The sequence below is a fragment of the Poecile atricapillus genome, chromosome 21, assembly GCF_030490865.1.
Source record: "Poecile atricapillus isolate bPoeAtr1 chromosome 21, bPoeAtr1.hap1, whole genome shotgun sequence".
Taxonomy (NCBI): Eukaryota; Metazoa; Chordata; class Aves; order Passeriformes; family Paridae; genus Poecile; species Poecile atricapillus.
This window is the reverse complement of record NC_081269.1, coordinates 6126495-6148290: the sequence shown is the minus strand read 5'-3', so window position 1 is coordinate 6148290 and position 21796 is coordinate 6126495. Positions and strand designations below refer to the sequence as shown.

Below are 21796 nucleotides of genomic sequence, written 5' to 3'. Positions count from 1 at the left end.
TTACTGAACCCTGAAGATGTTTTCAGGTTTTTCACACACAGCACAGAGGACCCAGGATAGTTTTAAGTTTTGGGCTATGAAAATAAAACCAACTCTCCAGTCTTTATCATTCTGCAAATAAGCTGATTTTGGAGGATAATTCTGTTATCTCCTGTATATAATTCTCTAACTGGAAATCGCTTTCCAGAACAGCAGTTCATAGTCATTTTACTTACACAAGCTTAGTATAAGTTTACCTCCACTTTCACTGTGACTTTTATAAATGGATTTTGTTTTGCTGAATTATAAATTGTATGTGTCTATGCATTGTAACCCGTAATGCCTTTGAAAATCCAGCCTGGATGCTAATGATCAGGGTTTGGAATTATCTCCAAATGTGTTTTGTTAATAATTATCTTGACGTGTGATGTTCAATACTGTGAGTGCTGCAGTGTATTTTTTCTTAATACTTTTGACTTTTCAGTTCAGGCAATATATAGCCCATATGTGTTTTATTTAAAACACATAGAAGAAAACGTGGATATAAAGGTTGTGTTGTGCAATAAAAGATTATGATACTGAAAACTGCTGGAATTCTGGCTCATCTGGCCTGGAGCCACTGCAGTGCTTTTCCTCACCTTCCCTGGGATCTGAGTGTGCTTTGCCTGACTGCAAATGAAAATTAAGACAGGAATCTCTGCCTCGGGCTGCTTTAATGGCATTTAGTCGTTTATCATCACTTCCTGAGCAGATGGCACTTGTGCAGTGTGTGCTGCCTGCCCGGGGACACCGACGGCCAGCAGATCATTCCAGTGATTGCAATTCCATCCATCCCTCCCTGCCCAGCCATTGCTGTGACAGCACCCAGCAGCTGCCCCTGGTTCTACAGTGCTCAAAAAGAACCTTTCTGCCTGTGTTCAGGAGAGTTTTCCCCTTGTTCTGAAGTAATTTCCTTGCTGTCCATCTGTCCTGCTGAAGGGCTCCCTGTCTCACAGCGGGATGAGCGTGCTGAGAATAAAGAAAAAAGAGGGGAGAAAAAAAAAAAAAGAGATGGAAACCAGCACACAACACTGTGCAACTGAGCATGGAAAGAGGAGTTTGAAACAGCAGCGCTTATTTTAGTATTTCCAACAGGCAGCTCTGGGGTGCTCGTGTGGGGCCAGGGCCGGGCCCTGGAGCCCTGAGGAGCCGGTGCGGGCTGTGGAGAAGGAAGGGAGGCTGCAGTGTGGGAATTCGCTCCACTGGGAGCGCAGATAACAAAAAGCTGAGGAGAGGGACTGTGGATGTGCTCACAGCAGCACCGCGGCCGTGCTCCAGCCCCGCCGCCCCTCAGAGCCGCCGCCCAGCCCAGCCCAGCCCGGCTGGGCCCCGCTTCCTTCCGGGCTCGGTCCCGCCCCGGAGGTGCCGCCCGCCCTTCCGCCGGAGCCGAGGGAGGGACCGAGGGAGGGTCCGAGCGACGCTGGGGCCGTGAGGGGCCGGGGCGGCAGCAGCGCAGCGGAGCGGCCGGGCCGGCCCCGCCGCCCGGGACAGCGGGTGAGAACCGCGGGGTGAGGGACAGCGGGGCCGGCCGGGGCCGGGGACGGCGGGGGCGGCCGTGTCCCCCCGGATATCGCTCGTCCTGAGGGTCGGGGGTCGGTGTCCGCCCCGCCGAGGGGCTTCACACCGGCCCCGCTCCCGCCTTGGGCCTGGGCGAGGGGTCCTGGGCCCCGCGGGGGGCAGCGAGCGGGATAAACACCGGGATAAACACCGGGATAAACACCGGGATAAACACCGGCATGTGTGGAAACTTGGCAAACCGCCTTCCTCCTCCGTGTGCAGCTCCTAAAACTAATTTTTATTAAATGTATATGTGTAATTTCATTCGGTGGGTCCGTGCCGGTGGTTAACGGGGTGCAGGTGGCACTGACAGCTCTGCCAGTATGTTCCCCCAGCCTGTTTTCCTCATGAGTTCCCTGTGGATCAAGGAGTTTTTGCCTTTTTTTTTGTAAGTATTGCCGCTGCCCGGCTGAGGATTAATGTCCTTTATGCCCAAGCCGGGGGAAGTTTGGAGAATTTTAAAGATGCGGAGCGGTGCGTTCTGAACGCTCTTGTGGGTGTTCGCCCTCCTCCATGTGCAGCTCCTGAAGCTAATTTTGATTATAAATATTTTAGTTAATTCCCTGTGCCTGTGCCTGTAGTTAACAAGGTGCAGGTGTCACTGATGGCTTTACCAATAGTCCCCCACCCCAGCCTGTGTTCCTGATGAGCTCCTTACGGATCAATGAGTTTTTGGCTTTTTTCCTGTAAGTATTGTCCCTGCCTGGCTTGTCACTGCACAGCTGAGGATCAAAGTCCTTTTAAGTCAAGCCAGGTGAAGTTTGGAGAACACTCAAAGATGCTGAGCAGTGCGTTTTGGACTCTGTTGTGGGTGTTTGTCGCTGCTTGTGGCACTGGAGAGTTCAGGTTGCTCCCTTGAAGCAGGGAGTGGCTCAGAGAGGGTGTGAGATTCTGAGAGATGAATGATGTGCTTGAATTACCAAAGAAATCCTCTGAGGGGTTGGCTCAGTGCTGTCTGAAATCCTGCTGCTCTGTGGCAGGTGACTGGCTTGACTGAGAAGGTTTTATAGGCAAAATTAAATTGTTTTTTTTTTAGTTTGGCTGAGTGGGGCCCTGTGCTGGGAATTAGCAGCACTTGAATGGTTTGGGGGAAAAGGCTGGCATTGGGGAGGTTGTGATTTAAATCCATTATTGCCTTGCCATACTTCTGTTCTTTGGGCTCATTTGAAACTACTTTTGATGCGTGCAATTCCCCACCCCAGGACTTTGGGGACTGCACTGAGCTGGTTTTGGTTTTCCAGTTACCCAGCACTTTTTTGAGACCAATGACCAAACCAGACCAGCGTGGAAGGACGAGGTGTTTTCCAGGAACAGTGCTTCACTCGGGAATTGGATGTGCTGGCCTTCTGGACACGGTTACACAAGTGTTTTTTGCAGCAGGGAGGATTAGGAAGGGAATTGTAGCTCAGTGGAATGTTTTGCTGACCAAGAAAAAGCCCAAAACAACACGCAGTAGAAAGGGAGAGTAGGATATAAAGCTAATTATACCAATTCCTAAGACTGCTTTACACAACAAACTGGTTAAAAGCTTGAAGATAGTCCATGATTCTGGTATTTAATTTTGTTCTGTGGTGTTATTTAAGCTAGAACAGCCTTTCTCAGCTCCTTCTTTCCTTGCTGTGTAATCCCCAATTATGCTTGGGGCTTTTTTTTTTTCTCATGATTAACTAACTACGTGTGATCTGAAACTAGACAAGTTTTGCTTGTGAAGTCCTGTAATAATGCTACTTGTAACAAGTCAGGTACAAAGTGTATAAAACATTTTGATGTTCTCTGAAGTTTTAGGCAACTTAATTTCTATCTGTGTCCAGGTGAGTGTGTGTGTAGGGGAAGCCTGTTACTGCTGTTTCTGAAGAGATTTTAGCAGTTTAAGCTAATCTTTTTATTCTGACCTGAATTCCCAGTCAAGCAGCACAAAGAGTTTTTAGATGTTTCCTGTGATTTCGTTTAAAGCACAGTTGTGGGTCACATGGAGATGGTGAGACACAGCCTGGTCACTGATGTCATGGGGACAAACCAAACCTGTCCCCCCAGGCCTGTGCTGACATTTGAAGGGAAAACACAACTCCAAGCTGAGGAAATTGAGAGCTGGAGCCTTGTGGCCATTGGGATTGGGAGATTTGAATCAGAGGCTTCAATTTCCCCTCCAAATGCCAGGACCTAGCTCTGTGGTTTGTTTGAAGTGGCTGCTCTGATGTTTCTCTTCTTGGGACTATTTTTTAGCAGCCTGCACTGTTTGTCCTACAACTGCTGTAGCTGAAATCCTATAATTGCAAGAAAGATGCACATTAAAAGTGTGAGCACTGCAGAGATAACACCCGCTTTTCTTGCCTAATTCCCAACATGTCTAATGGCTTTTGTATTTTCTGTTCCCGAGCCTGAGATCATCCTGCCCCACCCTTTCCTTGGGAGGAAATTAGCTCATGGTTAATTACGCTGCAGCTAATTACATGCCTGAGTGTTTGGGGTTACACCTGAATCACGACTCTTTCAACACGTAGGTTGCTGCTCTTCAGAATTTTGGGGCGTTTGCGTTAGTGGTTCTTTGGAATAAATACATTTTAAGGGCACTTTTCCATTGGCAAAATACAAAATACACCTTGACTCCATCTTTCTACTCCTCACTTTTGATGCCCTTTCTAACTATCTCATAAATCTATTTTTAGTAATTAAAGTTGCTGGCTGCTGTCTTGTTCTGAATGATGATGGAGTATTCAGGCACCAGTAAAATGTGAACCAACAGCAGTTCATGTAACAATTGTGTGTTTGGAGGCTTCCCTGGTTTTCTTTTTATTTGTATCTGCTGTAATATTCCATTTCTGGGGGTGGCCATTAATGACCAGAGAGCTGCAGTGAGTTCACTGTGAACACTCTTTGGGGCACTTTGATGTTTTTTGAATTAGAAGAATTCAAGTTGTTCATTAAGTGCTAGAGTGACTTTTGAAGAGCTGAATCACATTTGCTTCAGCCCAGTGAAAAAGCTGCTGTAGGTTGTTGCTAATGCCTGGGCCAAGATTTATCTTTTAGTTTTTGGAGAAAACTTAATTTTAGGGAGGGAAGAAAAACAACACCAAACCAATAACAAAAAAACCCCAAAACATCCCCACAACCCAAACCAAACCTACCTGTTCCTGATCTGTGTTTTATGGTTTTGGACACATTTAATTAAGTTGTTACCAATACTGAGTTCATATATAGAAGTTCAATTATAGAATTAAAGCTACTCCTTTAATGTCCAGGGTTAGCTTGTGGAGTTACTTAAAAACTGCTCTTCACAGCTTGTAATAATTATAAATTGATTTCAATTAGCTCTTACTGAGGGTGTTTATTGATTGATTTAGCAAGAGCCTTTCTGTTCAACTTTGAATATGAGCTTTTCCAGCCAGCTCTCAAAGGTGACCTCAGCAATCCAGGACTAGTAAATAGTTTATGAGCCAGCAGATATCTCCTCACAATCTGCACTGATAATAAAGGTACAGATCATTTTGTCTGCTCCAAGCAAGGCAGGGAGATGGAAAACAACCAGAAAAACAAGCTGGGGGTGTTGGAGCCCCTGGTAAATCCCTGCTGCTCCTAAAGCATCTTTCACCCAGCGCTTTTCCCCAAGCCAAAGCTGTGTCTGCAGGCTTTGTGCTGTGAGAATTTCTTGTGTTTCTTGCTGAAAAGAAGCTGTTACATAAGTTTAGGCTTTCATGTGTGCATTAAATCAGCCCTGGGTGACTGATTTGGGTTGGAGGAACCCTTTTTTTTCCTACAACATAAAAGCTGGGGATGCATCTGCTCCTTGCTGTGACTGATACCTGATTTTATATATTTAATATGAATTTTCTGGTTATTTTCTAACTTGGTCTGTGTGAAAATGAAAATTTAGTATTTTGCTGTTATTGAGCTACAAAAGGTCCCAAGTCCTGGAGGAATGATTGCTGCTCCTTCAGTTCCCTTTACAGAATACTGGCAAAAATGGCCTTAGGATTTATGGGCTTGGAATAAAATCCACGTTTCCTGCATCTTAACTCTCTCTGTTGTCTCCAAGGTGGTTCAGAGTGTGTGACAGGGAAAGTGAAGTGGCTCATAGCCAGAATATTTTGCAGGAAAGTTGTTTTTTGTTCCTGGTGGTGGTAACTGAAACCCTGCAGTGTTTGCAGGCATTCTCAGTTTCAGCTTTACAGAGCCACGGAGGGCAGGCAGCTGCTTTGTCCTTCCTGAAAAATACTCTGTGACTCCCCATCTTCTGAAGGGAGAGCTGTGGTTTGTCTCCTTGGGTGACAGACTGGACAGGAAAAAAAATCAGGGATGTGAACAAGGGTGAGAAATCTCTGGGTTGGTATTGCCCTTCTTAAAAGGTGTTTGCTCTGAATGGATGAATAAAAAGAAAAAGAAATTATTAAGTTATTAATAATTAAGTGTGGGTAGAGAGAGAAAAATATGTTGATAGGAAGATGTATTTGTGATCTTCAGAAGAAGTTGCATTAAAGCCAGTAGAAAGCTAATTTTGAATTAAACCACAGTGATTTGGTGGTTTTATTCATTGTAACAAAACTACTGTGAGATGCTCTAAAAAGTCTGGAGCTGATCTGATCTGTCATTACAGACCTTTGATGTGCAGCCCTGCAGATAGATCTGATTTAATATGAATCATAGGCCTCCTTTCCTGTTGATTTCAGTAGAATTTGATAAAATAAAGCTGGACATGCAGATCATGGAGGTTCAAACTGGGAATTCTTGTGGCAGGAAAACAGGGAGCAGTTTTGGTGTCCACAGCCAGCAGTGGGACACCTTTCCAGGCTGTGATTATCCCAAATAAATCCCTTGGGAACCACCCACCGTGTGTGAGGTGCTCTTTAAAAATCTTAAAAAAGAGTTGGGAGATTTCCATTTTTCCATTTCAGCGGAGAACAGGAGACCAGAAGCTTTTGCTTGCAAATAAGTAACATTAAGTAAAGGCATTTTATAAATTAATAACTAAGTTTAAGAGCCCTTTCTTTTTCTAAACTCTTCAAAGGGGTGTTGCTAATTAACACAGCTATTAAGGTGTGATGAGGTCTGGTCCTGGCACAGAAATGCTCAAAAGAAGGTTCTGTCTCATGGTGTTTGTGAGGTGTCATTCTTGCCTTCCCTGATGAGATTCCCAGCAGAGCCTTTTGAAACACTCACTAAGCAAAGCAGTGGATGAATATATTTTAAATTACATTAAATGTTGCTCCTGGGAGGGAGATGTGGTGATGCAATAGGATGTTTGGTGCAAAGCACCTCTCCAAATCGTAGTTAATGTTATTTATGATCTTCTGGTCCTTTATTGTACTCCTGGATTCGATTTATTTTTTATTTTTTTTTATTGTGGAAGTTTGTTACCTTCCTTATGTTCTGACTTCTCAGTGGGCAGGTGGTGTAAAGGTGTTTGGAGTTGCCTGTTCTCCAAACTCCAGAAAAACAACAAATTTAGGGTTTTCATTTGAATTATATTAGTAGTGAGTATTGAGCAGGCCGTGCATTCAGGGCAGGAGTGAAAATAAGAGCTCTGACCATGCAAAATGTGAGGTGTGACTGTGCAAACACTCTGAGGAGGTGATTGTTGGATAAGGAGTGATCACCTTTAGCTGGAGTGGGAGGGAGAGAAAGGGGGGAAGAAAGCATTTCAGACACTCAACAGCACCAAAAAAATATTTTATTATGTAATATTATAATGTAAGCAGTGATTTACTTGCCAAAAATTAATATATGAGGGTTTTCTCACATTCATTTTATCAAAACCCAAGTTCTTCTCTTTAAAATATTAATGCTGACCTGCAGAAATCATCTGGGAAACTTTTTATTTTTTTGCAAGGGCGTTTTCTGCGTGAAGGGAGCCGAAAGTCTCAGCTTTGTGTGCAGCATGTGACTCCTTGCTGTGCATCAGGGTGACTCCTGTGTCCCCACACCGGGGCTGGTGGCACTGCCAGCACTCGGACAGAGGGCAGGGCTCTTGACTTTGCAGCTCTTTGCAGCTCTGCTTTGCTCCCCCTGGGCAAAACTGCTGAGCAGAATTTTATTTTTAATTTAATGTACACACACACAGGGTGCCAGAGGGATTGGTGGCACAAAGGGGATTTTTGTGCCTCTCTGGAGCAGTGGAAGTGCCCAAGTGGCAGAGAAACCGTGCTGTGGTTTCAGGTGTTGGGGTGGGAGAGAAGCAGGGTCAGGTATTTCATTCTACTTTAATTTTCAAATTAGAGTCTGGAATGTGGTGCTTTTGAATGAGGACAGACACCTGAATTCTTGGAATTATTGCAGTTCAGAGCTGTTACTCTATTCTGTTATAGGGTTTTGTTTCCTCTGGTGACAGAGATCCCTGTAAAATTTCTGGGAAATTTGTGACATGAGAATGTTTTTATTTATTGTGTTTTTGTAATTTACAATGAAAACATTGACGAATCAGCTTCGCATTAATGGCAATTAAACATTTGATGAATATTTATAGCATTTTTTTCTAAAACAGGCACCAGCAATAGAGGTCTCTGGCCAAAGTGCTGCTGCAGCTTCTGCTTTTGGGAAGTGGTCATGAAACTGAATCAGTGAAGAGTTTCAGCTTTTGCTTCCCCTTTCTTTTCAGAATTGTTGCTCAAGGACATGAGTGACGCTCTGGGAATGGCCTGAGTGTGCAAATCCTGCCAAAATGCAATTCCTGCCCAGGCTGTGCAGCTGACACACACTGAAAGTTTAATTTCTGAGCTCTGAGGTGTTGGCAGCCAGGGGCTCCCACACAGACCTTCCTTGAGAAGTCAGGAAATGAAACCAAAAATTGTTGTGAAAGCAACGTATTTGTGTTTCTCAGTTATTCCTGCATATGTGAATGAAATAAAGCTTTCAAATGTTTAAAATATAGGGGGTTTTCCCCCCCATTTTTCCCTGCAGCAGCACAATATTGACTGTCAGACTTTTTAGTATTCAGAAAGTATTCAGCTGCTCTCTCATCTATAAAAATGAGAACATGCAGCAATAAATTATGTCATTAAGAAATTGATTCCCTTAATATGCATGTCTCTACAATGAAACTATTTTTAGGTTATTTTTAGAAACTCTATTTCTTTCAAAAATAGAAAAGTGGAAGAAATCTTAACACTTACATAGATAAGATGGAATATTTAATTTGTTCCCCCTTCAGAAAAAAATAATGTGTTTCCTGTTACTTTGCTTAAAATAACTTGATTAGATTAATGGGAAATGTTAAACATTATCAGTATTTTAAAATTGATAATTGAGCTTGGAACAAAAGAGCTGGAAATTCCTGTAGTAGAAAACTCTCAGTGACATTTGTGCATATTCCATCTTTTGCTGGATGATCCAGAGAAGAGTTTGGGGTGGAATTTCAGGGGGAAAGATGATAACTCTGATTCAGTTACTGATGTTCTTCAGATTGAGAAAATCCCTTTTCCTCTTGCTTTCCATACGTGGCACCTCTGGAATGGCAGGAAGGGAGAAGGGGCTGGATTTACTGGACAAAACCTATTTCTGCTGTCAGTGTTTGACAATATTGCAATCCAAATGTCAATATTTTCATATGCACACCTTAACCTTGCTGGTGCAGATACTCCTGTGCTGTTTTCTCCTAAAATCACTCCAGCATTTCCCATTAGTAGCAGGGAGCTGGAATGTGGGATGGTTTCTGTCAGGAAAGGAAGAGGAGGCTGGATGCTCCAAGACAGGCTTGGCAGGGTGCTGGTGTGGGCAGGAGAAGCTTTTTGTTGCAGTCACTAAATATAAACCCCCCAGAGCTGTGCTGTGTTTAACTCTGGCAGGACTTGCAGGGGATGGGGATGTGCCTTGGCCATGTGTGGATGTGCCCAGCTGGGTCAGCTGTGATTCCTCACTGGGCCCTGAAGACACTTTTGGAGGCCAAAGATCCCTAAACCCTCACCAGCGTGGTTCTGTGCAGGCAGTCTCAGATCACAATATATTCTATGTGCTTTGTTGGTTTTTGGAACTTTATTTCCTTTTTTTTCCCCATTGCTTTATGCCTCTGGCTGTCAGAACAAGGTGATGGTGAGAGCAGAGCCTTGAGCTTTTGTCCCCTGGCTGTGGGACTGTCACTGCAAAGATGTGCTTTGGCAGTTTATCCCCTGGCTGTGGGACTGTCACTGCAAAGATGTGCTTTGGCAATTTGTCCCCTGGATGTGGGACTGTCACTGCAAAGATGTGCTTTGGCAATTTGTCCCCTGGCTGTGGGACTGTCACTGCAAAGATGTGCTTTGGCAGTTTGTCCCCTGGCTGTGGGACTGTCACTGCTGCCCTGGGGCTCTTTCTGGAGCTGTGTGGGGGTCACAGCCCTGCAAAGATGTGCTCGTGCTGCCCCTGGCTTTGGGGCTCTTGGTTATGTAACTGTGCCCTTCCTCCCATGGCATTCATTTTGTTGCTATGGAGCTGTTAAATAATTCAGGCAGGTGACTCCTTTCCAAAGACAAACCCTCAGAAGAAATGATTTCTAGCAGGCTGCTGCCACACTCGTGTTTTTAACCCTTCTCCTCTTCCGCCAGGAGGAAAATGAACCTGAAATCAGAGCGCAGAGGAATCCACGTGGATCAGTCGGAGCTGCTGTGCAAGAAGGGCTGTGGTTACTATGGCAATCCTGCTTGGCAGGGATTTTGCTCCAAGTGCTGGAGGGAGGAATACCACAAGGCAAGGCAGAAGCAGATTCAAGAGGATTGGGAGCTGGCAGAGCGGTAAAGAACCTTCTTTCTTCCTTCAGGGTGACTCCACCAAATTCTGTTCCTGCCTCCTGTTTCCTAGTCCTGTTTGCTCTGGCTCAGGTTCATCACAAATTCCCCAATTTGACCTTTCCAGCAGGAATTCAAACCTTCCTTTTGATGCAAAGATGAATATTTGTGACGTTCTAGTATAAGAGGTGAAAAGACAATCTGGGAAGGAGCAAATGTAAACAGAGCCCAACCTCCCAATGAATACTTCGACCTAATTTGCATATGCAAATCTGTATTTCTGTCCAGCAGTTAGAAGGGTTAAAGGGACAATTTTGATTAAAATACCCTCTGGAGATGGCAATTATTTTCTTGGGTGTAGGCAGCACCATGATTTTGCATTCCAGTTGCTGATTAAAAACTGGTTTTAGTCTTGTCTGTGGTCATTGTTTTCAACTGCAGACTCAAGCCCAAGAACATCAAAGCTTTAGCTTTGCTAATTTAGGTAATTGTCTAATCACTTATTTTCTGCAAACCAATCTCATTTTCCTCCTGTGATAAATGCTTGACCCTGAAAATGGAAGATGTGTTTTCAGAGGTCATGTCATTGTTTTCCTCTGCCATAAATGTCTTCAGCAGTTAATAAAAACTTTATTATTAGGGCAGATAGTTATGCTGCCAGTCTTGGATCATCTCTAAAACAAAGTGGGGTATTTTAAGAATTTTCAATGAGTAGCTGGGAGATGCTAAATGCACAGATAAGCTGTGATTGTTTGTTGCAGTGAACAGACAGGCTTGTCAGCACTGATAAGATAGAATTCTTGCCTCAAGAGATTGCAGATCCCAGACTATTTATGGTCCATCCTGAGCTGGAGGGATGTTTAAAGACAATTATTCTGCCTCCTAGCATCTTGAAGGGAGATAGAATGTAGCCTATTTGAATACTCCTACATAGGAGAAAAGATTGCAGGATTGGTGAGTTTGCCCTCCTCTACTTTAGATTAAAAACTTGGCCTTTCAAACTTTGCCTCATCCATTCAAGCAGATATTTATTACCAAAGCAGGTTGTGACAACAATGATCTCTTTCCCAAAGTACTCCTGAGATTGGGACACAGTATTTTGCTTTTGCAAGATGGGGAATGACTGCCTGAGGTAACAGGCTGGGGAACTCCGTGTGAGGCAGGGAGGAAGGCAATGAATCTGCTGCTGGAAACCCTCCCCTGTGCCTTTAGAGAATTCATGTGACACGAGGTGACCATGGTTAAACCTCAGTCTTCTCCCTTATTTAACCCTGAGCTTTCCCTCACTGCAGCAGGGAAGGGGTGGGTGTCCTGTAGTGAAGGGAGATAGGCAGCAGGAAGAATTAACATGTCAAATGAGTAATTAGTGATTGCACAGGAAATTGGCTCCTTTGTCTTGTTTCTAAGCCCTTAAATCAAACCTGCATTTCTCTAACTCCAGGCTCCAGCGGGAGGAGGAAGAAGCCTATGCCAGCAGCCAGAGCACCCAAGGGGCACAGTCCCTGACCTTCTCAAAGTTTGAGGAGAAGAAAACCAATGAGAAAACAAGAAAGGTCACTACTGTGAAGAAGTTCTTCACTGCTTCCTCCAGAGCAGGAGCTAAGAAGGGTAACTCCCCTTTGCTTTTCATGCTTCTGTACATTTTAAAACAAAAAGCTTTTGGCAGATGTGTTGTTCTAAAAGGCAGATTAATGCTCTGTGCTTTGACTTTCAAAAGTTGGAATAGTGATGCTTCTGGAGAGTGATTGTTACTGAAAATACAGAAAAATGTGAGTGATGCCAAACAGTCTTAAATGGAGCAGTGCCCTGCTAAACCTGTGTCTGTATGTGATTATACAGGAGGTCTTCCACTAAACAGCATAAATGTGTTCCTGGTGGTGGCACTGCACTGCTGAGGGGAAGTTCCTTGTTCCTCTGGCACACATTCCAATGAAATTCCTGAGTCAGCCATGGTGTCACACCAGGATTTAGGGCTGGAAGGGGAATTCCTCCTGGACAGAGCAACAGAGAAGGTGCTGGCTGTCAGTCACCCCAACAAGCTGCTGTGTCTGAGTGTGATAGAAACCCTGAGATAAAATATCAGCTGATGCTGCCAGAGTGCCTCACTTTGACAGGAAGAAATGGGATGTGTGAGCTGGGTGCCATGAGCTGCACATAAATGTGAGGCTGGCAGTGTTTGTGTGGGCTGGGAATATCAAGTTTGTGGCTGGCTGGCTGTTTGTTCTACGGAATGTGTTACAAGCAGGAGTGATGAATGGCACTGCTGGCTTTGCATAGCAATAGCTCACACAGGCAAAAGCTGGGAAATGCTGGGCTGTGGAGGAGGAATTCCAGAAGGAAAAGCAACATTAATCTGTCTTAACCTTAGAGACCATGCATTTCCTTAATTTGAAATTCAGCATTTTTCTGATTAGAGTTGTCCTGGTGCATGGCAGCAGCTGGCTACATGAGGCATTCATTCACCTGCGTTTTTGTTTTTTTAATGTTCATTTTTCTCACTTTCCATCTTTTCTTTTTTTATTCCTTCACCACCTGTTCTGCCACGCTCCCACTCTTGGTGCCCTGCTTGCTTTGGCCTTTTTATTTCAGCAGCTCAAGAGAAAACCCCTAAGCAAGGACAGCTTGGGAGGGAGAGAAATGCTGATAACATTCTCAGGGATTTGAAGGAGATTTTTACTCCCTCCTGGGAACTGGCTTCCCCTTCTGAAGGTAATGCAGCACAGCCTGGGTGAGCTGTCTGCCTGGTTTTAGTAAGCTTGGCTCTTAGTTGGGCTTTGCTAAACACAAACTAGGGTTGTGCCAGTTGTAACTTCGCTCTTCAGCATGAAGATGGCAAAAAACCAAGTCCAGCATCCTGAGGTGATGTTGAATCTCTCAACCAATTCTTTGCTTTTTAGTAGGGAGTCATAGGAGTAAAGCTGAATCTTCATTGAGCTCCACCTTAGAATTAGGATAAAAAAACCCAAAATTTTGTAAGAATTAGCCAAATCTTGTGCTGCTCTGTGTTTTTATAAAAAAAAAAAAATAAAAAAATTCCAAGTTGCTGTTACAAATCTGATTATTATGAGTTGAAACTATTGAAGTTGGCATTTCAAGAACTTTGGCATTTTCAAAACATCTCCAGATGTTTGTTAAATAAACCAAGAAGAAAATTTCCCATCAAGAGGAGACACTGGTTTAATTTAAACCAAAAGGGACACCAAACCCCTTGATGCAAACAGCTTTAAGAGCTCATCCTCCATTATTTGTTTGCAATCCTGGCTTGTTCTGCTGGCAAAAGAAACATTCAGATGTTTATTAAGTTGCAGGAAGGTGATGAAGGGCTGTGTGTAACAGAGCTGGTGACAAACCCTGTTTCACATTCCGTGCTTGGACTGGGCTCCATGGCCATGGCACAACCATAGTGAATCCCTGGAGTGCTCCTGTTCTGCTGTGACAAGTGGCTTTCCTGTAGAAAGATTTAAATATTAATTATGTTTATTCTTTGCGAAGATGATCCTTCCTTAACTCTTCCCGTGCTCGCTCCTGGCATTTTGGCATTTTCCTCTGCTGGGCTCTCTTTAACTTGTTGGAATTTCTTGGCTGTAATCAGCTTCTTTTTAGTTAGACTGAATTTTTTGAGAACATAGGACAAACCTGAGGATTTTTTGTTGCTGGAAGTTTATTTGTCCCTTGGTAATCAGTACAGGTTAATTTTCCTTAAGTCAGGGTTTCAGCTCTGAGATTAGTGAAGCTGCAACTACCAGTGTAACTCAAGTGTAATTCTTGGTGTAACTCATTAAAATGCAGTTCATTCTAATTAACATTCACTTTTTAATACTTAATATTAATCTGGCTCAGTTGACTACATCTCTCTAGTAACTAAACAACAATCCAGTTTGAATTTGTAACTGAAAAAGTAATATTCACATTCCTTAAGGTCAAATAGTAAAATAAGGCTCATTATTTTTATATAAGAGTGAACTCATTGTTGAAGTAAGTAAATAAACCTTCAGCTGTACTGTGAAATGAGATCAGTGATTAATCCTGGAAAAAATACCTGATAATTCTGCCCTTTTCTTTGTTTATTATTTCCAAATAAGCTTTCTGCTTCTCTGATGTTAAATGTGACAAATTTCATAAAGGCCACCCTTCAGCTGGAGTCCTGTGTAGGATTTGGGATCCATGCAGTGAATCTTGGGTATAAAGGCAATGGAAGGAAATCCCCTCTGGAAAAGTGTCCTTGAGTAACTAACTAGAAAGGAGTTGGATTTGCACTCTCTATCTCAATTGCTGCAGTTGAAGTTTAAATATTTGCAAAACCTGTTTGTTTCTGTTCTGGGCACTGAAATGCCAGAGGTGCTCTGATGGTGCCTGACCAAGTTTTCCCCTGTGCTGAAGTGTGGAGCTTTGGTCAGAGGAGCAGAGTTTGGTATTCACTGGGTGACACAGCTTTGGATTTTCTGTGGTACTGAATCTCTTTAAAAACAAATAACAACCAGAAAAACCCCACTAAGCTCTCTCCAATCCAAATTAAACCAATTTAAACATATTAATCCCATTTCTTTCTTTTTCCTTTGGAGTTCTGCATGCTTGTTGAAAGCAGGATTTCTGTGCATGTGAAGTGTTTTCAGGTTGAAAGCCGTGTTTGTGTCGTGCTGACCATGAATATTTTCATGTTTTCTGTCTCTCTGCTGCTTGCCTCTCACCACGTTCATTTCCACCACCTCTATTCAATCCCTCCATTTCCAACAGCGTTGGCTGGCAAGCTGAAAGGTGGGTGAAGGTATTGGAGCAGCACAATTAACTTGGAACTTGGAAAATCAGATGTTTTTGTGGGAAAACCCCCCATGGATGCAGCTCTGTCAACTTGCAGTGTGTGTTCCTTGAGCAGAACTGCCCTGAGCTGCTTGGGAGGTGTTGGTGCAAGGAGTGTGGAGGTCAGGGAGAGTGGGGAAAACACCCCATTATCTTTAGGAACCTGCAGATTCCCAGCTGGAACCCTTAAATGGGATGTCTGACCTGGGAGTGAGTGTAAAACCCAAAAGCAACCCTGTGTTGCAGTCACTTCTAATATAAAAAGGCCATTAGTGTGAACGGGGGTGTGGATCTCAATGTTCCACTTCAGTGGGATACTCAGTTTTCCTGGAGATGTGTTTAATAATTACTGTTGTGTTTAATAATATCCTGCATTTCCCTGGCAAAGCTTGAGAAATAAATGACCAATTGTCTGCACAGCTGCAAAGTAAAAAAAAAATAACTCAAAATGATAAAACCATTTGGAAATTATCCATTGGTGTAAAAAGCTGATGTGCTGTGCCCTGAATTTTGCTAGCAGAAATCCAGGAGGCCAAGGCTCCCAGCCCTTCCATCCACAGGCAGGCCAGCATCGAGACAGACCGAGTGTCCAAGGAGTTCATAGAATTCATCAGGACATACCAGAAGCCTGGCCAGGATATCTACAAGCAATGCAAACTCTTCTTGGACACCATGAGTCACAAAAGGGTGAGCTCTGAATGCCTCTTGTCTCAATAAAATGGGGGAACTGGGGAGAGAGGGAGGAAATGCTGCACTTCTTCCAGCAGGTTGGATTTTCTGGAGTGGGGCAGGAGCCTGCAGATGATTGGATTATTCAAATTAAGATCTAGGTGCCTTTTTTTTGGTTGAGACCAAAGGATCCTTCTAACCCCAAGCATGCCAGATAAATTAGTCCTGACTAAATCCCACATGAATTAATCTGTTCAGCAATATTCTACATTAATATGACTTGTGGAAATTATATAAGATACCACCTGGTGAGTTTTTAGATATCACATAGTGGTTTGGGTTGGAAGGGAATTAGAAATCATCTGGTTCCATGGGCAGGGACACCTTCCATAGTCCCAGGTTGCTCCAAACCCCATCCAGCCTGGCCTTGGACACATCCAGGGATGAGACAACTTCAGCCTAAAAACTTCTAAAGATAATTCAGTACCAGCCCACCCCTCTCCTTTTATTGGGGAAGAGGAAATTGACTGTGCTGCTTTTTTTAAATAAGAAATAAGTGTTATGTCTTCATTTTCCAGTAAAAAAAAAAAAATAAAAATCAATGTTCTTGAAATATTAATCAGTCTGTGGTGCCACCTATGGTTGGAATGAGTCAGAATTCAGCACAACTTTTTTCCCCCCCCCTTCTTCTCCCTTTCCTATTTAGTTCCTCAAATTATCTCCTCACGAGTTCTTGTGGAATCTTACATTCCCTCTACTTTGAAATCTTCTTGAACTTTCATTTCTTTTCTTTTAGATCTGTTCATTCTGAGCACAGTTTGTGAGAACAGCGTGGGTTTATTTTTGGCTTTGAGCACTGAAGGTGTTCTCATTTCCTATTTCAGCCTTCTCAAAACATGGGATTTTTTACTACACACAAACCAGGCCTAAAATCCAATCTCAGCAAGAGCTGGGACTTGTGTTCAGGAAAATGTCCAAGTTTTTTGCTTTAGAGAATTCAGAAATCAAATTCTCCCCCCACTTTTTAAAATAATTAATTATTAAAGTAATATAATTAATTTTATTTTTTATTTTATTATTAATTTTTTGTTTCATTTAATGATTAAAATTGCCTCAATTAAGTTAATTTTAAACCTTCAAACCTCTGTTAAGTTCTTCAGGAGCTTGATTAGCAAAAGCCAGTGTTGTTTCACCAGTATCACTGAATATATTTCACAGTAACTAAAATCAGAAATGTCTGCTGTAGAGATATTCCTTCAAATGATTGATCTTCTTGGGGGTTTTATAGACTATAAATCGTCTTTTAAAAAATCACAGGTTAAATAGGGACAAACATGTTGCTTAGTCTGAGTTATTTTGTCAGTGCTCCTCAGGGGAAAAAGCCATTGCACCTGTGCTAATATCCATTTATTCAGCAAATCAGTACAAACCTTTCACACATTAAAGAGCCAGTGTTGGCTTCTCCTATTTTTAAATAAAATTGAGCCACTATAAACACATCTGATGACACCTCTGCATTCTCAGACTGTTACTGCAGCTGGACACTTCTTAAAGCAAAACAAAACATGAGGTGTTGCTGCCAGCTCTTCACACTTAATCCTTGTTCTCTTGCAGGATTTAAGCATTGAGGAGCAATCTGAATGTGCCCAGGACTTCTACCAAAACATAGCAGACAGGCTGCAGACACGTTGGAAAGGTACCAAGTTCTTCTTTTTCATCTTCCTGTTCCAAAAGCAGTGATGTGAAACTAAAGTCTCCTGAATTTTCAGTTAAAGCAAAGCATTCCCAGCTTTTAGAAATGCTGGGAACAGGTTCTGGTACCAGAATTAGAATTGTTCCCTCTAGGAAATTTTGCTGTCTAAATATTTGTTTTTACAGCTTTCTTTTAAACTCTCAGTGGAGTTCTGCCCACTTTATTTTTATTTCCCATCATATCCATTTATGAACTCAGCTTGGCTTGAATGAGTAATATTAATTTGATGATATTGGGATTAAATCTTCCAAAGAGCCCTGGAATATTTCATTTGTGGGATTTGTCCCTTTCAGTGCCCCCTGAAAAAGTGGAGAAGGCAATGGATGAGGTTGAGAAATACATCATGACTCGACAGTATAAATATGTTTTTTGCCCTGAGACAACTGATGATGAGAAGAAAGACCTTGCTGTCCAAAAAAGGATCAGGTAAGGCTCGAAAGGAAAAATAATTGAGTAATCCCAAATTCTCTAAATGAGCTCTGAATCAACCATGTTAAAAAAACCTCATGCTGTGCACAGAAAAATGGCTTGTTAAGGGTTCAAACCATTTTATTTAAAAGACAGAATGAGTTAATAGGTGGGATAATGACAACCACTAGACTGAGAAAATTTGCTTTTGTTAAATCACAGCCAAAAAAAATTTTTAAATATGTAAGTACTTTCTCTGAAAATAAATTACTTCAGTGGAATAAACTGGTTTATGGCTGGAATAATGCCTGGATGACACAAAGCATTCCTTGTGCTCTGAGTTTAGGAAACAGCTGGTTTCAAACACCTGGATGGCACTGAAGAGTTTAACCCTTTGTCTCCTGTCCCAGGGCTTTGCACTGGGTGACTCCCCAGATGCTGTGTGTTCCTGTCAGCGAGGAAATCCCAGAAGTCTCTGACATGGTTGTAAAGGCAATTACAGGTTTGTGAGTGATGAATTCTATATTTACAGCTTTGAATTTCATCTCTCTTGCTTATTGAGGTTATTTTTGCTGTCATCAGGGGGGCTCCAGGCTGTTAAATGTGCAGGAATCTTTGTGGGTTTGGGATTTCATCTGGAGCATCGATAATTTTCCACACTGAGGTGCTTAGGCTTGTCTGATCTACTTGAAACACTTCCCCACAGACAGGAATGATGCAATATCAAAATTACCCAGCAAATCCTGCTCATTCAGTGCCTGATGAATACAATTTGAATGATTTTTTTTTCTATTTTTCCCCTCCCAGATATCATTGAGATGGACTCCAAGCGCGTCCCTCGGGATAAACTGGCCTGCATCACCAAATGCAGCAAGCACATCTTCAATGCCATCAAAATCACCAAGAATGAGCCAGCCTCTGCTGATGATTTCCTGCCCACCCTGATTTACATCGTGCTGAAGGGGAACCCCCCTCGCCTGCAGTCCAACATCCAGTACATCACTCGCTTCTGCAACCCCAGCAGGCTGATGACTGGGGAGGATGGATATTATTTCACCAACCTGGTGAGTGCAGGAGGAGGGGTGGGGTTAGTCAGCAAGGTTTGGCTTTTTTTTTTGGAGGTAGGAATTGCCAGCAAAGGGGAACAGAAATTAAAATTAATCTTCAAGCAGTGGTTGAGGTTACTTAGAGCACAGCCAATTTTATCCCCTCTCTCTTCCTTCTCTGCTGTCCAAACCAGAGCTTTGTTTTCTTATTTTACAGCTTTAAACCCTTGGTTTGCAAAGTCTCATGCTAAGACTTGGGTGTATTTTTATCCTGCGAGGTCAGGACTTTCTGTTCCTCAAGCCCTGAGTTTGGGCTGTGCAGATGCAAAGTCCCCTCCTTGAGCCCAGGAGCGTTTCTTGAAGGCCCTGCAGAATTAGGCCATTTGTGTGTGGAGGTAAACAGGTTTTTTACAGCTCCTCCAAGAGGCATTTCTTGGTGTGCTCTGCATTTTATCCTAAAGAATCCTGGAGGGAAATTACAGAGTTGGATGAAATGCTTGGAATGTTAAAAGTTCATTTCAGTAGGAGCAGAGCATCCACCAAGTGAGCTGGGCTTTTGACGTTCCTTCCTTTAGGAAATTAATTAATCTGCAGATCAGATCTCTGCTGATCAGATAATTAAATATTAATACACTGCTCCTGTCTCCTTGGCATGTTCCTGCTGGTTCCTCACCTCCCAAACACAGAGACCCTGAGGTCTGGAATGTACCTTGGCAGCTCAGTTTTTGATTTCTTCAAACTTTTAGGGAGAGGAAAGAGTTGTATGAGGTGTCTGATAAAATTAACTTCTGGAAAAGCTCATTTAGGGCATAAAAAAAACATTAAGAAATCAGTTTCTGGTGTAAGAAGAGGGTAAGGAATAGAAAATGGACACAGTCCAGTCTGTGGTGATTCCAATCTTGCAGTGATGCTCTCTCTGTTTTGTTTGCAGTGCTGTGCTGTGGCCTTCATTGAAAAACTGGATGCTCAGTCTTTAAATCTGAGCCAGGAAGATTTTGATCGTTTCATGACGGGCCAGACCTCCCCAAAAAAGCAGGAATCTGACAGTTTCTCCCCTGATGTGTGCCTGGGGGTGAAGCAAATGTGCAAAAGCTTAGACCTCCTCTCTCAGTTGAATGAGAGACAGGAAAGAATTGTCAGTGAAGCCAAGAAGCTGGAGAAAGACCTCATCGACTGGACTGATGGGATCACCAAGGAGGTGGAAGATATTGTGGAGAAATATCCCTTAGAAATAAAACCAAAAAGTCAAGCCTTAGCAGCCATTGACTCTGAAAACGTGGAGAATGACAAGCTGCCCCCACCACTGCAACCTCAGGTTTATGCAGGATAATTATCCTCAGCTAGTTGGGAGGGGAAGGAAATTTAAGGCTTAAAAAAAAGCAAAAAGAGCTTAAATCAGTACATTTTTAAAGGTAACTTTGGGTTTTTTTGCTTTTTTTTTTTTTTCTTGGTTAAGTGTAATGAATTGTATTTATTTTAGTCCAGTAGATTTCTATTAGGCTTTGGTGGGTTTTTTGAACTGAATTTCGATTTTCTACACAAACTGGTGTAATTTTTAAGCAACACTAGTCCATTGACATCTCTCCTGAAAGCTTCCTTCTAAGCATGCACTTAATTGTTTTTAATAATTAGTTTAACTTGAAGCCAAGTTCCAGCAGGAAAAAAAGGTACCAATGTTTAGTCTGAACTTATTCTGTAGCTGTAAAGATGAACTATATATTGTAAAATATGTAAAATTGTAAATAGATTTCAAATCTAATGTCCCAACTGTGCATGAGCTCGTGTGTGAGTGAAAATGATCTCAGAATATTCATTTTAGCACCTTTCACTTCCATCATGTTGCAGTAAAAAGGCAAAAAAAAACCTGTTGGAGTTTGGATAACCTGGAGGGGAGAACTGAGGAATGGCAGAGGATGTTGCTGGATTTGCAAACTTGAAAAATCATCTTAATCTGCTTTGTTAAAAAAAAAAAAATTACTTAAAGGATGCCATTTCTTCATTTAAATGCTCTGTCAGAACACCTGCTAGCCTTGAGTGGTGCACAAAAATGCTGATTTTACTGCTTTGGAGGGGAATGTGGGGCCAGAAATCAGAAATATTTCAGGAATAGAAGAATTATTTGTATTAAAAACTGCATAATATGGAACAAAAAAAGGGGGACGGGAAAGAGACCATGAAAGAGTTGCTCCAGAAGTGTCTCTCTCTCCTGGTCACTCCCATCAGTGGGATAAATTTTGGTTGCTTTTTTGACAATCCTGGGATATAAATAAATAAATTCATACAATTGGAGGTTGCTTTTCAGAAGGAGCAGGAGCAGAAAAATGCACTTTATTTCCATGAAACATCAACGTTCTGCTCTTCAGTGACCCCCTTAGCACCTTGAACAGCGAGCTAAAAATGGCTTTGTGTCATTAAAAATCACTAAAATTCAGATCGGGGTGAAAGAAGAGCTCACCCCACAAAAAGCAGCCTCTTACAACAGAACTTTGAAACTCTTTCCGTGTCATTTGAAATCTCTTCCAGCTCCATCCAGCCCTGGCTCCTTCGTGCACCTGAGATCTCAAACACGAAGCTCAGCTGGAGCTGCTTTAAAAGCGATGTTTAATTCTTGCCATCGAGGAGGAGAGCGCCTACCTCTTGATTCATTCCCACTTCATATTAAAGCACTGCTCCTATTAAATTTGCACTGCAATAACTTCAGACCACGACTGTGATTTCTCCCTTTTCTGGCAGTTTTTAGCCTTTTTATGAACTATGCACCATCCCTGGTGTTCCATAGAAGCAGCTGCAGCGCTGGCATGCTCACCAAAATAAAAAAAAAAAAATCAAATTATTCCTCGTGTCACCAGGCCCAAATC

General features: G+C 42.6%; 1 protein-coding gene across 10 annotated transcripts; it reads left to right on the top strand.

Annotated features, from left to right (window-relative positions):
- The first annotated feature begins 1378 nt into the window (after nucleotides 1-1378).
- Nucleotides 1379-21633, top strand: RABGEF1 (RAB guanine nucleotide exchange factor 1). Of its 10 annotated transcripts, XR_009279246.1 has the most exons (12): nucleotides 1379-1512; nucleotides 10086-10271; nucleotides 11707-11873; nucleotides 12855-12974; nucleotides 15000-15020; nucleotides 15580-15749; nucleotides 17346-17427; nucleotides 17778-17910; nucleotides 18303-18394; nucleotides 18700-18956; nucleotides 19870-20350; nucleotides 21462-21633. XR_009279246.1 is itself a non-coding variant. In XM_058854070.1 (11 exons), the coding sequence occupies exons 2-11, from the start codon at nucleotides 10093-10095 to the stop codon at nucleotides 20266-20268; spliced, it is 1617 nt and encodes a 538-aa protein (XP_058710053.1). In that variant the 5' UTR covers nucleotides 1379-1512; nucleotides 10086-10092; the 3' UTR covers nucleotides 20269-21633. The 10 variants fall into 10 exon arrangements, 9 of the variants coding, with proteins under 9 accessions (XP_058710053.1, XP_058710052.1, XP_058710051.1 ...); XM_058854070.1 differs by having other exon boundaries at nucleotides 12858-12974; nucleotides 19870-21633; XM_058854069.1 differs by having other exon boundaries at nucleotides 15583-15749; nucleotides 19870-21633.
- The last annotated feature ends 163 nt before the right edge of the window (nucleotides 21634-21796 follow it).